Source organism: Saccostrea echinata, unplaced genomic scaffold (genome assembly GCF_033153115.1).
Source record: "Saccostrea echinata isolate AGI-Se365-2 ecotype Australia unplaced genomic scaffold, CSIRO_AGI_Sech_v1 ptg000010l, whole genome shotgun sequence".
Classification (NCBI taxonomy): domain Eukaryota; kingdom Metazoa; phylum Mollusca; class Bivalvia; order Ostreida; family Ostreidae; genus Saccostrea; species Saccostrea echinata.
Genome location: NW_026889759.1, coordinates 9,890,519 through 9,905,261, shown reverse-complemented (window position 1 = coordinate 9,905,261; position 14,743 = coordinate 9,890,519). Strand labels below are relative to the sequence as shown.

General features: G+C 32.8%; 1 protein-coding gene across 1 annotated transcript; it reads right to left on the bottom strand.

Annotated features, from left to right (window-relative positions):
• Nucleotides 1–7,161: 7,161 nt before the first annotated feature.
• On the bottom strand, nucleotides 7,162–8,013 carry LOC133184708 (uncharacterized). The gene has a single exon (XM_061319780.1). The coding sequence runs from the start codon at nucleotides 7,996–7,998 to the stop codon at nucleotides 7,330–7,332; it is 669 nt and encodes a 222-aa protein (XP_061175764.1). The 5' UTR covers nucleotides 7,999–8,013; the 3' UTR covers nucleotides 7,162–7,329.
• Between the last annotated feature and the right edge of the window lie 6,730 nt (nucleotides 8,014–14,743).

The window sequence follows — 14,743 nt, the reverse complement described above, 5'->3', positions numbered from 1 at the left end:
GAGTTGCTTGATCTTTGATATTTTCTAAAACATGTAAAGTAAAATTAACATCCACAGATGAGATTGATTAAAGGTCTCAATTCCAATCACCTGAAAACTAGTATGTTGATCATTGATGATAATATCTTCATATTTGTTTATTTATTAGGTGTTAAGACGTCTTATTTAGGAAGGATTTAAAACAAAAATTAAGTCAAATAACAATAGTCTCTGTACTGTCTATTACTTGTTTTCCGTCTGTCAGTTTGTCATACTTTTCACTTGGCTCAATTTCAAAGAAAATGACTGTTCAAGATATATTAACCAAAATTCATGCTCTGATACATACTGGAGAGAGCTTAATTTTCTGACCTTGACCTCACTATTCCTTATGGTTTGAAAGTAACTATTCAGGATATTTTTTATCAAATCTTGTACACTGATAAAATAATGGCAGGAACTTTTCAGTTGTGTCATTTTTTCTGTTCTGACCTCCCTATTTCGCATTTAGCTCAGTTTCAAAGTAACTGTTGAAGAGATTTTTGCAACCCATACACTGATATGTATTGGTGAGAGCTGTTCAACTGTGTCGTAATTTTCTAACCTTGACATTCAATATGACCTTGACTCCATATTCCTAATTTTGCATTTGGTAAAGATAATTTTCATCAAACTTCATACAAGATACAAAATAACAATTTGATGAGAGCTATTCAACTTTGTTGTAATATTTCCTTTGACCTTGACTCCACTTTTCCTCATTTTGCATTTATCTTAGTTTCAAAGAAACTTTTTAAGATTTTTTTAACGAACTTCATTCAAAGATTTAAATTCAGCTGTGTCAACATTTTTTTAACTTGACTTTCATTATGATCTTGACCTTCTTCTTAATTGTTTTGCAGAAAGATACTGTTCAAAAAATCTTCATCAAACTTCATACACTAATCCAAATTGGTTAGAGCTATGCAATTGTGTCATAATTTTCTGACCTTGTCACTTTGACTTTCCCTATGACCATAACTTCACTTTTCAAGATTTTTCCATCAAACTTAATTAACAAAGTTACATCTTGGTAAGAGCAATTTAACTCTGTCTTAATATTTTCTGACCCTGACCTTCCTTATGACTTTTACCTTCTCCTGACCTTGAACATCACAATTCAAGAATTAATCAAACATCATATACTAAGTTACGTATTGGTGAGCATCTTTACCAGCTAAGTGTTTCTGATCCACTATCCTCACAAACCCTTGACCCATCGTGTTATCAAAAATTAAAGGTTTTTTTGTGGAGTCGTGATTGGAGTTTATTGATATCGTTAGACTAATTTCCTTATATAATATCACAGAATACTTTATAAAGCTCCATACACCAATAAATCTCTAAGATCATTTAAACCATGTTGCAATTGAAATGTACCCTGGGCAGAGCATTCATGTCTTATGAACATATTTCTAGTTTCTAACAAATTTTAATGATTTGATTTTGATGAAATTACTAGTAATCGTCATGCTACTGGTAATTTTCTTATTTATTTAGTGAATGATGATACGAAAGCTTATATGTGCTCATTACAATGTATTCTGGGCACATGCATTCCACAAAGTAAGTAAAAATAATACATTCTACAGAGGTGATGGTGGCCAGCGAAAGGTCGTTTTTATTGGGGGGGGGGGATTAAAATATAACCTTCAAGATCTAGAAAAGTAATAGGTTTGACAAATCTGTGAATACCATGTAATAAGATGTATACATGCATCTTATTATAGGAGGTGCTCACAGATTTGTCATATGTGACCTTATCCTTCCTATTGACAATAAGACCAGTACAATTGTACTTGTGTAAATAGTAGAGAAGTGTTCTTGGAATGACATGATGACACTCCGAGGGAATGTGCTGCGCTGTGACATCCTTTTTGACACTATAGAATGTGTTGCCAGCTTAAAATGCACCCATAGCACTAACGGCACACTAAAAGGTTAAAATCGCTGTCATCTGCTAATTAATAACTTGAATGTACTAAAGTAAAGAGGGTTAGATGAAATGCTGATAAAAATAAAGATTGAACAAGTATGGCACATGTATAATAACAAAATGGGGCGTGATAGGATCTTGGTTACGTGACATGGACCTTGTGCTCGTGTCAGGGTTGCTTGATTCTATCGCCTGTTGCTCTTGAGATGCTGAATTTTTGTTCCTTATTTAGAAGATTACTACTAGTTGCACTCATGTCACTTTGAATTGCTATTAAGTGTACCGAATAAAAGTGAAAGTAAATTATATATAAACCTCAAACATCTGGAACACGTTAAGTTTCTTTGAGCTTGTACTATCAAATTTATACTTACAAAAAGTCTTTGTTTTAGTCCTTTTGAATTTTGTGAATGTTAAAACAATGACAGGGTTAGTCTTTATCTATAAGTTCTTTGATATTATAATCCTTTGAATTCTTGATTTTTGCAAATCTTACAAAACAATTACAATTCTTTCCTTGAACATTCAATAGCATATTATATTATTATGAACATTATTTTAGTAACGCCTTTGAAATGAAATTGTCATTCTGGCTTCAGAGACGGGGCATTCTTGTCTTCTATCTTAGACGTGTAGTAGTATCGCCCCTCCCCCACTTTTTAAAGAATAATGTTTAGCTATTAAATTAATATGGACTTTGTCATTAAAAGGCTGCCCTCAACTTTTTGTTGCATTATGGTCAAATCCTCCCACGTGAAATTTATACTATTGAATTTTTTTTTGGTCGAGAAAGATTGAACCTAACCCCCCTCCCCCCTTTTCGATTTGGCCACTTTTCACCTTGACAATTTTTGAAAGATATCTTGTCATTTACTTTTACTGCCCCCCCCCCCCCACGACACTTTGCCACTTTGAAATAGGATGCAACGTGCCTGTATCTGCAACTATCCTTTACTCATTTTTTGTTTAGAGAAGGGTGAGGGGTCTCCTCGTACAAAAAGCATTCCATTGAAAGAATGCAAACTCGAAATACATAGTAATTTCTGCTTTTCTTTACCATCCATAATTTAAAAAAAAAATTCATTTCTATAAAAATCGGTGAGGAATGCAGCATGATGGAAATCAACTGTTGGAAGTATCGTTTGACAGTCCCGGATATGATGCAATTTTATTTGTGGAAATTAAATGTCTAAAGGATTTTGTCCTTTCATAACCAAGCTCTTCCTACGTTGAAATTAATACCAATAATTAAAAAGACCATCGATACAGGATTCATTTCCTATAGATAAAGGTCCGTTAACGACGGAAAGACCGCATTGCAATATGTCCAAAAACTCACGAATTCAATCAAATCTTTGATGACGTTCGAATTGATTTCTTTATTAGCAGCTTATAAATCAAATACTGAGCCACGCTGGCCGCAGATGTTTTCTTGTGATAGACCTGATCCCCAAACAAAAAAAATCGCCCTTCACAAAAGCCGCCTATCGTCCCCTAACGCCGCTCTTATCTGGCTGTATGCACGATTGAGTACTTCCGAAATTCATCAAAATATAGCTGTTTTACTAAGTGATTTCTTGAAAGCATTCAAAAGGGGAAGCACGCGTAGAAAGATGTCAAGAGGAAACTTGGGCCGCTAAGATGAAGCGTGTCCTTGTGGTAAATGAAGTGGTACACTTCGAACACCAATTCAATTTAAAGCTCTTTAATTTGTAATCCTCACTCAGGTGTGGGACATTAAAGATATAAAATTAGCCAGTTAAAATACTTTATGGCAAATTCTTTTACGAACCACTTTGTTGGAAGCTGAGGATTTAAATCGGATAGACGTAGTACAAATTTTTCACAGGATAAGTTTCACATCAAGAGGCTAAAGAACTTTAACTGTATAAATATCGCATGATGTCTGATGATATTAAGTGTCGGTCACTTGCACTGACGTCCTAATTCCTGGAAGAAAATCATCTTAATTAAACACTTCATTAAGACAACTATTACATATATGAGTAATTTATAATGCAAGGCCGTAACTATAGTCTCAAATTTTTAGTGAGGCAAGGATTCTGGGGGCCACCCAAGTCCCAAGCGGGTCGAGGGTAGTGCCCTGATGGGGGTTCGGGGGGGGTCTCAAAACTTGGAATTTAGCACATTAAAGACTTAATCTTTTTCACATGTTTTGAATTATTTTTTACATGCTTTCTAAACTATAATGAAGCACCTGGTGAGATGATCGATTTTCAGAAATTGAAAGTAAAGTTGAAAGTATTATAATGAATTTAATTAGTACAAAGACCCAGATAATTTCAGATCAAAGTAAAGCCATTCTCAATTTTCAGAAAACTCTAAAATTTTAGTGAGGCATTTGCCTCAGTTGCCTCAATGGTAGTTACGGCCTTGTAATGTGTAATTTCTAAATTGTTAATACACTTCATTGAACGTTAATCGTTTTCATCAAGACAACTCTCGGTGGCAGATTTATGAAATTTCCTTTTGCTTCTGCTCCTTCACAGGTTCGCTTAATGTGCACAACGATTGTAAATTTCGTACTTAGTGAGGGAGGATATGATTTAAATGAAACACCGAAATTTACCATTTTGAAGGATACTACTTGATCTTGCTTTGGATCTTCGTTTCTCCTTCGTAAATTTGTAGGTTTCTTTACTTGTCAATGATTACTAAGGTTTTTTTTTAATTCAAACAAGATGGAATATGATGAATGTTTTCGGTGTCTTGCCAGGATTTGTTGCGGTTTTGTAATTTGAAGGGGAAGAGGTGGCACGAAAATTAATTTAAACAGTATTTTATTCACAAAAATGACTGTGATTGGGCAGCAGACAGCCTATTTTAGCCCCCCCCCCCCCCCCCCCACACACACATCAAAGTCAAGGTGTATACTAGTGCATAAAGTTTTAATACTAAATAAACAAAGCATAATGTAGAAAAAGAAACAAAGAAGACAAGAAACGCGAGAATCAAATGCGTGTGTTGAAAAAAAAACCCATACATAATGTTGAATAGAATGTATAATCCACAGTGTCAACATTTATAAAGCAAAATACGTCGATTTGGTATAGTTTTCTTGTTACTTCTATCTAAATATTTTGGTCCTAGGAAGCTCCACTCATCCCCCTTTCTTCTCTCTTTATCTGAAAAAGCTGTCTTTTGGGCATGTAGAGAAAGTTGAGAACAACTTTAAACTTTAAAGCTTGTTGTAAAATTAAAGGACATAAATCCAACTTTAAAACTAAAATAAACTATGCTTAAACAGCATATAACAATAAACAATTTCTTATAATTTGTACATGTCCAAGGAGTAGTATACCACATCACTGGTATGTCATGATTTTAATTCATTTTTCTTTTTTGTGGTACAAATTTGAACAACAAATAATATTAAATTGCCAAAGATTATTTCATAAGATATAGTTGAAGACTCTTGAAAGCTTAATGAAGAAATGAAATATTTATACTGCAGGTTAATTCATTATTTTCATAAAATGTGTAAATCTAATTGTGTTCGTCAGATACATAAGAGGCATCAATAGCTACCCTCTTGTGTATACATGTATTAATTTAACAATTTAACTCACTCGATTGTAACAAGGAAAGGGGTATACACATGTGTCCAGGGCAGTCATCAGGTTTCTGGATTGGAGATGTAGGGGAGGGTCTGCGAGGGGTACCGTCTCCTTACAAGCTATTATATATATATATATATATATATATATATATATATATATATATATATATATATATATATATATATATATATATATATATATATATATATATATATATGGGTTCCGCTGCATTCTGGAACTTTTCCTATTAGCTATAATAAACAGAATCCAGCAGCATTTTTAAAACTTTTATTTTGTTTCCAAAAATAATATTTTCCTTTTTTTGCAGAAGGGGTGCGATCACACCCCAAACACACTCCTCCCCTTCTGACGTCCTTAGGTGTTATTTTCGACAACTCAATTTATGCTTCAACCACCACCGTGCCAGTTTTCTACATTATTTACTCAGTTTATAAGATTACAAAGGTCACTGGCGGATTTAGAGGGGGCAGGGGGGTGCACCCCCCCCCCCCTTTGTGTCCAAAAATAAACATGACTAATAAATCTTCTTCTTTTTTTGGTGCGGGATATTGCATTAATTATACCTAAAATATAGCTGAAATAAGTCCAAAATAACTGTTCCAAAATATCCCAAAACCCGTGAGCTTTCGGGAGCTTTGCCCCTTGGGTCCCCACCCCGACCCCCAACAGTTCGCCCCCACCCGATTTTCAAGAATACCGGATTCGCCACTGAAGTTTGAAAAAAAGAACATTTCTCTGGTTTAAGTTGGTCCAAATACACAGATCTATATATATTTCATCCTCAATAATTCTCTATATATTCATTACAAAATCTGTAAATACAATGTATCATTAATTTCGATCGTTTGAGAAAATTATGACGCTATTTGACAGGTACTTGTATTATTTGTATTTGTTGACAGCTAGATTTACTGAAATATAATGGAATATTAAAATTTGTTTTATTTTATAAAGGTACTGTTTAAATTAAAGTCGATGATGCTAGAATTATCCCTATAATCATTGACTGAATGTTGGAAAATAATTTTTTGCGCGGTATATCGGACTAAGCTTGCGATCGAGATCCGCTATCGCGCAAAGACTGAGATTGTGAATATTTCCAGATATTCAAAAACCTCTTTATTGCACATTCAGAAATTAATATTTAACTAACTTTTACTATTAACGATCAAGCATAAAAGTTTTCGTCCGAGGTATTAGAGAAAAAGTACTCACTGGACATTTAGAGTACAAACTGATATAACTCTGCATATATTGAGAAATATATCTAAATATGTAATTAAATAAGAGATCATTCTTATATCAACGACTTTAATCTTAACTATCTTAAACAGGGAATCTATAAACGAAGGGTGTAAGGAATATATCAGGAAGATATTATTTGGAAGATACACGAGTTTGCTCCTAAAAATACGGAGATATACGAGTATAGAATCTTCGAATCGTGCGCAATTTTTTGAATGCATGAAAATGTAGCTCTCTGATCGTCCATTCACGGGGACATCTTATCCGCTTTGTTCTCTATCCATCCATATTTTTCAGACCAGTGAGCTACAGATCGTCAGCCAAGTGACGTCTTGCAAATATAACAATATAAAAAAAAACTCATAACATTCAATTTATATATTTTTTTAACAGCAGTTTTTGTTTGTTTGTTTGTTTTAATTTATACATATTGTGCGCATAACACAGAAATAATATTATCTCGCCCACTTTACATCGTAAGATATGTACAAAAGAACACTTTCACGATAAAAAGCACAGGAAAAAATTCTATGCTGAATGAAGACTCTCATCATCTGACGATTCCTCGTGGTAATCCCTATTCCAGCTCTCTGTAATGTCTTGTTCAGTTTTCACGCGCTTGACGTCACCGTGACTTTGATATTCGAGGACATTTTCCAGAAGTCTTATGTAACGTATAGTGCAACGAAGAATTTCGTGTTTGCTGAGCTTTTTGTCTGGTGGATGAGTTGGAACCAGTTTTCGTAGATCGGCAAATGCACCATTGACGTTCTGTTGTCGCCAGCGTTCACGACTGTTTGTGAACATTCGCTTATGACGTAATTTTTGAACGGCGACGGGTTCGTTTTCGTTATCGTTGGCCTGAGTGGAACTGGACCGGCGTTGTCTAAGGTCCAGGGGTCCGTCCTGAGGAAGACCGTCTGAGGAGGAACTGTTATATGATGGTCGAGACGTTAGGAGGGGAACACTTTGAAGACAAATGTAACCAGAGTCTTTTGGTTTTACGTCATAAAACACGTTATCATCACTGTCGTCACATTCTTTACATAAAACTTCGTCTCGGTCACATGACAAGCTTCTGGTGGAGCTAAGAGATTCTGGTTGCTTACAGACAGACGGACACAAGACGTCACCAAAGCACACGGGAGCAGCTCCAGCGGAAATGAGTATAGGACTGTTTCCGAAATCAGTCGTCATTTCTTCACCTCATCACTGAAAAACAAATACTGAATATGAATTCCTCATTCAGAGTATGTTTGAAATTAAAAAAAATTCTCCCTTAAAAGTAAATTAGAATATAATATGCATATAGAGAAAAGTGATCCAACGCTGTAATTTATTTTATATTTTTAAAGAATATCTCGCAATTTTATAATATCAGTACATTTTTTTCTAAATTAATCATTGATTATACATGTATTAATGTCAGATGTTGTAAGAGGAATTATTAGAATATTGGTTATAGAAACATTACATGTTTACCCCTATATCCAATCATTGGATTATTTTTTCATATATCCCATCCGCCTCGTATATATACATGTAGTAATGTTATATTACCGATTCCCTTGTGCTTTGATGTAACTAACTAAATCGTTCAGAAAATAATGTCATATTATAAGCACCTTTCTCTTTATTACGTACCCTTTTTACAGACGCCGAAATGGGGCATAAAAAGCCCATAAAATCGTGTGATAAACATGTGATAAAAGAATCTGCAATTTTTTGTAATTGGATATATTTTTTATCCAACGAGTTGTATGTTTTCTACCCCCCCCCCCCCAAAAAAAAAGATTCTGAAGAGAGGATAGAAAACACCTAACTTGTTGGATAAAAATCACACCAAATCACAAATCATGGGAAATACATTTATAACATTATCTTGTAGAAAATATCTTATGAAAATCGACACATACTAAAAATCTTGTCGCCTCTAAAAATCTTATAGAATTATATGTGCCAAGATTTTGTGACGTATAATTAATAAATGCCACTATTCATTTCATTTTGTTTTACTTTTTGAACGTGCTCACTGGAAAGTCATCCAGATGTCTTCAAGATTAAAAGATACTTTTAAAAATTTTGAGATGTTTAAATATACATTTTCATACGTCAAAATTCCTCATAATCTTCAATTCAGTCAATGTGATATTGGTTTTTATATATAATGTCCAGAATTCAAATCAGAGTTGAGCGTTTCTATGTGTCCCTATGTTCTGGGCTTTCCGATCAGTTAAATCGGCGACATCAACAAACAAGCTTTCCCTTCAACAAGGATACAAGGAGAGAAGGGGTCCTTGTATTTCATGCGTCAGCGCACTCCAAACTCTACTCCAGATTTTAAGATAACGGTAAAAAGTTGTACATATATATAAGATGTCAAATAAGAATGAGATAAGAGAAACGTTCTCATTGGAACATAGGAGACCATTGTTCCGAGTCGTAAACATAAATATACTTCTGTCCTTCCACTTTTCCCGGATTTTTGAGAAACAGACCGATCCTAGACGATTTTTTCTTTGACCATTGCGCTGAAATTCTTATGCATAAATATTTACATTTTACAATTCACAATTTTTATTAAAATTTGTCTTAATCTGAGCAATGAATCCATCTAAATATTTTACAATCCATACAACTCATATATATATCAAAGTCTTGGAAGTATTGCAATATAGGAAAAATAAATTTTCAAGTCGAAATTTTTATTGAAGGAAGCAAATTTTAATAAAGAAAAAAATAAAAATAAGACTACTTACCAAATAAACTGAATATTAAATGAAAATTTTCTCCTGGGGATTTATGTTTATTGCAGTTGAAGGTTGCCGAGGAGAATAATATATACTAAAGGGGGCGTGTCTAATGCCTAAGTTCTCCATATGTTATTCCTCCCCCATTCTACCACTCACCTCTCTTTCAGTCCAAAAATTAAAATGGTTTATTTACTGGCCTTTGTGTAAATAATTTTTAATTTGGTTTTATTTTATTTTGCAAATTTCGTAATTTACACACCATATGTATCTTTAAATCCAGTATCCAAATGTACACTTGCTACTTTGGGTCAATGAAAACCTATCATTCGAGTAAAGCAATGCCATTTTTTCGCTGCTCCTAAATTCATAAATTATTCCTGTAGGTCTAAATAGTTATACATGTATTAACAACTTTATCATTTGTATATGTGTAAATATTATTTAATTTATTTTGCATGATAATTATTGTGTGTTTCCGATCCTATTGATTATTTGTCAATAAAATACAAGTATGTTCAAACAAGTTTAGCTTAAAGAATTAAATGAGGTAAACCATGAAGAAAATTTCACTCAATATCTTTAGAATATCAAACCTAAATACATCTTTATTTAAATGATTTCAAGCAAATCTAAATATATCTGCAGTGTTAGTTATTTGATTAAAAAAAATGAAAATGCATAAAGACTTACCTTAGAATAGATTTCCAACAAAGTAGATTTACGTTAACAGCTATGGGGGTATGTTTTTCGTTTGAACACTTCATACAGAAGCCGACCTTTCATCGGGAGTCTGGAATATCACGTGACATAGTTCCCCCCTCTCATCGGTATGAACACCTAATCTCGTGCTCCCTTCCTCTGTGGAAGATTTTATTTTAAACGGGATTAAATTTAGGCTATCCACGTCAACATAGATCTGATAATCTTTTTTTATTTACTTATGTAATTTTGAATAATACACTGTTCTTAAATTTGTTCACTCGGATAACTTCATAATTCTTTTTTAATATTGTGTCATCATAAGGCATCCAAATACAAGCACACTTCTCTTTTCAATTTATTAAGAGAAAAAAGTAAAAAAAAAAAAAAAAAAAAAAAAAAAAAACCAACTTTTTCAAAGGCTACTATAGAACAACTGTGTTTTTATTCAAAATTACATTAGTAAGTGAAAAAAAAAATCAAATGTATGGGTGCATTCTTTGGAGAACTAAAATAAAGTATTTTATCTTCAACCTCAAATAATTAAATGAACACTTGATATTTAAAAGTGACAAACTCGAACAAAAGTTTACTTTTTAACTGATGTGCTCTTTTTCTTTCTTATTTATATTTTTTCTCATAATTTTCTTCATGGAAATATGGATGCTGCAGAAATTGAAGAGAAATCCAAAATGTGGTCTATTTTCAATAATGATAAAACCATCGATATGACCTTTTGACCACTCCGAAAAAAATCGCTTCCTCTGGCTTTTATTGCCGATTTTGGCCTTTCAAAATTGACACGAACAAATAAGCCATTTCCGTCCTATATTGCCAAACGCTTTGCAGTAGTTTTAACAAACTTATTTATAAAGTTGTGACAGAAGACAAGTGGACACGTGCTCTTTCACCACATGCACACGTGTTGCGTTTTATTGGTTTAAAGACTCCATCCGGAATTGTCAAGGAAATGACGCGCAGAGTTTGAAAGCACGTGTTTGACGTCACGGTCTTTCTTTCTTTAATAAAGATATCGAAAAGAATGAAACGTGAAACATATTGAAATCCTCAGAAAATATTGTACTTGGATAGCTATATTTTCTCTTTATAGCTGTTTATAACAATTATTTTGTCAAAAGGCATCTTTTCATAAATTTAATTGATACCTGAACTATAGAAGTCTCATTGCTCAGACTGAAAAATTTCACCCATCGTATGATCGAAAATATAGAATAAACAGATCAGAGAAACCAACTTTATTTCCAATGTTTTAAATTTGTTGGAATGTGTCTTTTCGGTAAAAGGTGGCTTGAAATTTGAAAAGGAACTATCAGTCTTTTAAAAATGCATGTGAGCTATATGTCTTTCTAATTTAAATATGGGTGAATAAAAACAAAGACTGGAAACATAATTAAAAACCTGAAAAAAAAAACGGGTTATGTGAATGAATTTCTGTGTCTCACTATGCGCCTTTTGATACTGGCTAAATTCCTACCAAATGTCTTATTGACATCCTGCAACACCTCTTTGTGACATTTTAAAATTTTTCCTTTTTTTTTTCTTGATAACTTGTTAAAAAAAAATTAAAAAATGATTCATGTTGGAAAGTTGGAAATAAGCACTTTTCTGATTAAAAAAAAAGTCAATAAATTGGACTGTATATAACGAAGTTATGGTCACAGCTGGCGCAGAAAAAAAAATGTACCATGTCAGGCAGCAGTGCTAAAGGAAATAATGTAATGTTGCCTAACACCCCCACCCCTCCACCCCAAAATGAATAAATTAATTAAAGAAGTGGGATGTATGTGTGCATACCCATTTATGTGAGGAGTGAAAAAATTGATGGTTTCCTCCCCAAACTTTTAAAATCTTCCATCAGTATATTTATTTATTTATTTATTTATTTATTTATTTATTTATTTATTTATTTATTGTTTTCTTTTTTGGAAAACAAAGACACAGAGAACATCTTTATAGAATCAATTACAGGATCTGTCTGTTTTCACATCCACATTATCACTGTCAGAAGTGCAGAACGGCTTGTTCCCAAAATTCGGTATTCCCATTTCGCCTTAGTAAGCTCTGAGGTGAATTAAAGCGAGATGGGAACTTGTATAAACATCTAATTAAGTCTAAATATTGTTTGTATAGCAGTATTATTATGAATTTCAAATTAATTATGAGTAATTTCGTGAAACTGCCGTGGAAAGAGTCGATACAAAGACGTATAAAGTTTTATTTTTAAGATCAACATCACGCTATAAGCTTATTAATGAAATTGTTGCAGTTAACTATTAATTAAAACCTCCATAATTTAAAATAAGTTCATACAAAATTGTAGGGATGCGCGATTTTATCGGTTTACCGGTATATCGTGATTTTTATTGTGTGGTACGTATCGCGATACGGAAACTAAAATATCGGTATTTGGTACATAATGAATTCCGGAAATTATTCATTTATTTGTTCAAACTATTAAATTACTGGAAGTGTAGAGAATGTTGAAAAAAGTTAAACAATGGCATCCAAACATGCTTTATATTATAAAAATAAAAATTTAAAAAGTGAACTAATGTTTTTATAGCATCTTTCATTATACAAGAAAACCCCTATTTTTGTACATGTATTTGATGTTGTTAAAAATTGTGATTTTTTGCTTCATATTTTTTTATATATATATATATTTTAAATCATACTGAAGTCAGGAATGCAACGAAATTGTTTATGTATTATCAATGAAACTCATATATCCGTTTACGACAAAATAAATTTCAGGAAATGGTATTCTATCATATACACATGAAGAGAAACTCAAGGTTTAGAATTAATTTTTAATATTCCTTTAATTATTTTGATTTAAAAAAAATCATTTCATTTGATTGAGTATTTCATTTGGATTACGTATTTCAGAATCTTCCAAAATGCCTGAATATTTTCATTTTTCAAATAAAATTGCGTTTACAAAAATTCTGAAACTTTTTAAGCTTTTATCTATTGTATTCCACTTTGGAAATTTTAAAAATGTTTCAAAGATTTTATCCTCCACTTACGTTCTACGACCCTGTAGCTTTTTACGCAACTACTGTTGTCCGTTACATTTTTTGGATGTATTGACCGGGCGAATTAGCTATTCCTAAAGAACGAATTCAGTTTCTTTTAGTTAATGACATGTCTCAGAAATTGACAGAATTGTCCTCTTAAACGTAAGATATCGAACAGTTCTCTTAACATTTGATGTCAGAATTTGCGTAAGGAACTCTGCTCCAAGTAAATCTGCGATAAACTTTATGGGTTGAATGAGGAATTCCCCAAAAAATTGTAAAAGAATGAAACAATTTTTTTCATAGACTCTATTACAAGGAAGCAGAAAAAAGACCAAAACTAGTGGTTGATAGGTTAAAACGGGAAGGGAATGAAACTAGATTAGATTCACTAAACTGATAATATATGGCAAAGATCTCAATGATGAAACTGAGTAATACGACGGTCGTTCAAAAATTACGCGGACTTGTTGCACAGAAGAAAAATATTTGAAGACATAATCAGGCAAAAGTCACATATGATACAAAAGAATCTTTACTTATATGGCCATCAAAATTCCATATAAGAATGTTGTTTATTGATATAAATTTTGGGTGATTTAACAGGACATATTATGAATTCACGGTGCAGTAAAATCTTCGACGTAACGGACAGTTTAAAAAATATTGAGCTTTCATTTTCTCAGCATTTTCCCTCAGAGTTTGATACTGTACAGTTTGGGTTACCTTAGCCACTCAGCATAAACATCCATATACCATTTATGGTCAAGCTTAAGTATAGTATTTTCTTTTCTGTTTTAAACCCCGAAATTGCCGATATTTCTGAAATATTGTGTAACATCAGTGACTCTCAATCACGTTCTTAACAGTCCAGATAAAGTTTTCGCAGATGATCTTCTTCCCGTCCCCTCCCGGATTGCCTTTTACTGAGGTCTAACCGTCTAAAATTCCACTTTGCTATTTGCAGACAGTTGTCGGGAATTCCCTGGTTTACCACATGTTTCATCAAGCATATTTTGGGTCTATCTTGGCGTTTTTCTCGAGCATTACACATAATTTGATAAAAGTGCGCTGCTTCGTCAATTCACGAGACATCATTTTTGCAGTTATTTTCACAGTAATCGCATCGGAGAAAAAAAAATCAATATATTTCTGTTAGTAGTTCAAATATTGCGTCAGAAATCTAAATACATAATAATAGAACACTAAAAAGATACCTTTGAGAAAATTTTCGAATAATATCACTAATAGAGAAAATAAAATAAATGAGTAAAATTTTGGATTCCGCACGTTTGTTTTCCAAAATTTTTTTCGTGCTTCGTACATCACGATCAGCGATATCAAAACAGCAATAATTTCAAGAGAAAAAAATTACCAAAAAATTATTGGAATTCATGACACACTTTGGGATGAAAAATAATCTCCGTAACAAGTATAAGCTTCCATTGA

Bases quoted from the DNA above. Each gene is read 5' to 3' on its own strand.
- LOC133184708 (XM_061319780.1), bottom strand. From the start codon at position 7,998: ATGACGACTGATTTCGGAAACAGTCCTATACTCATTTCCGCTGGAGCT.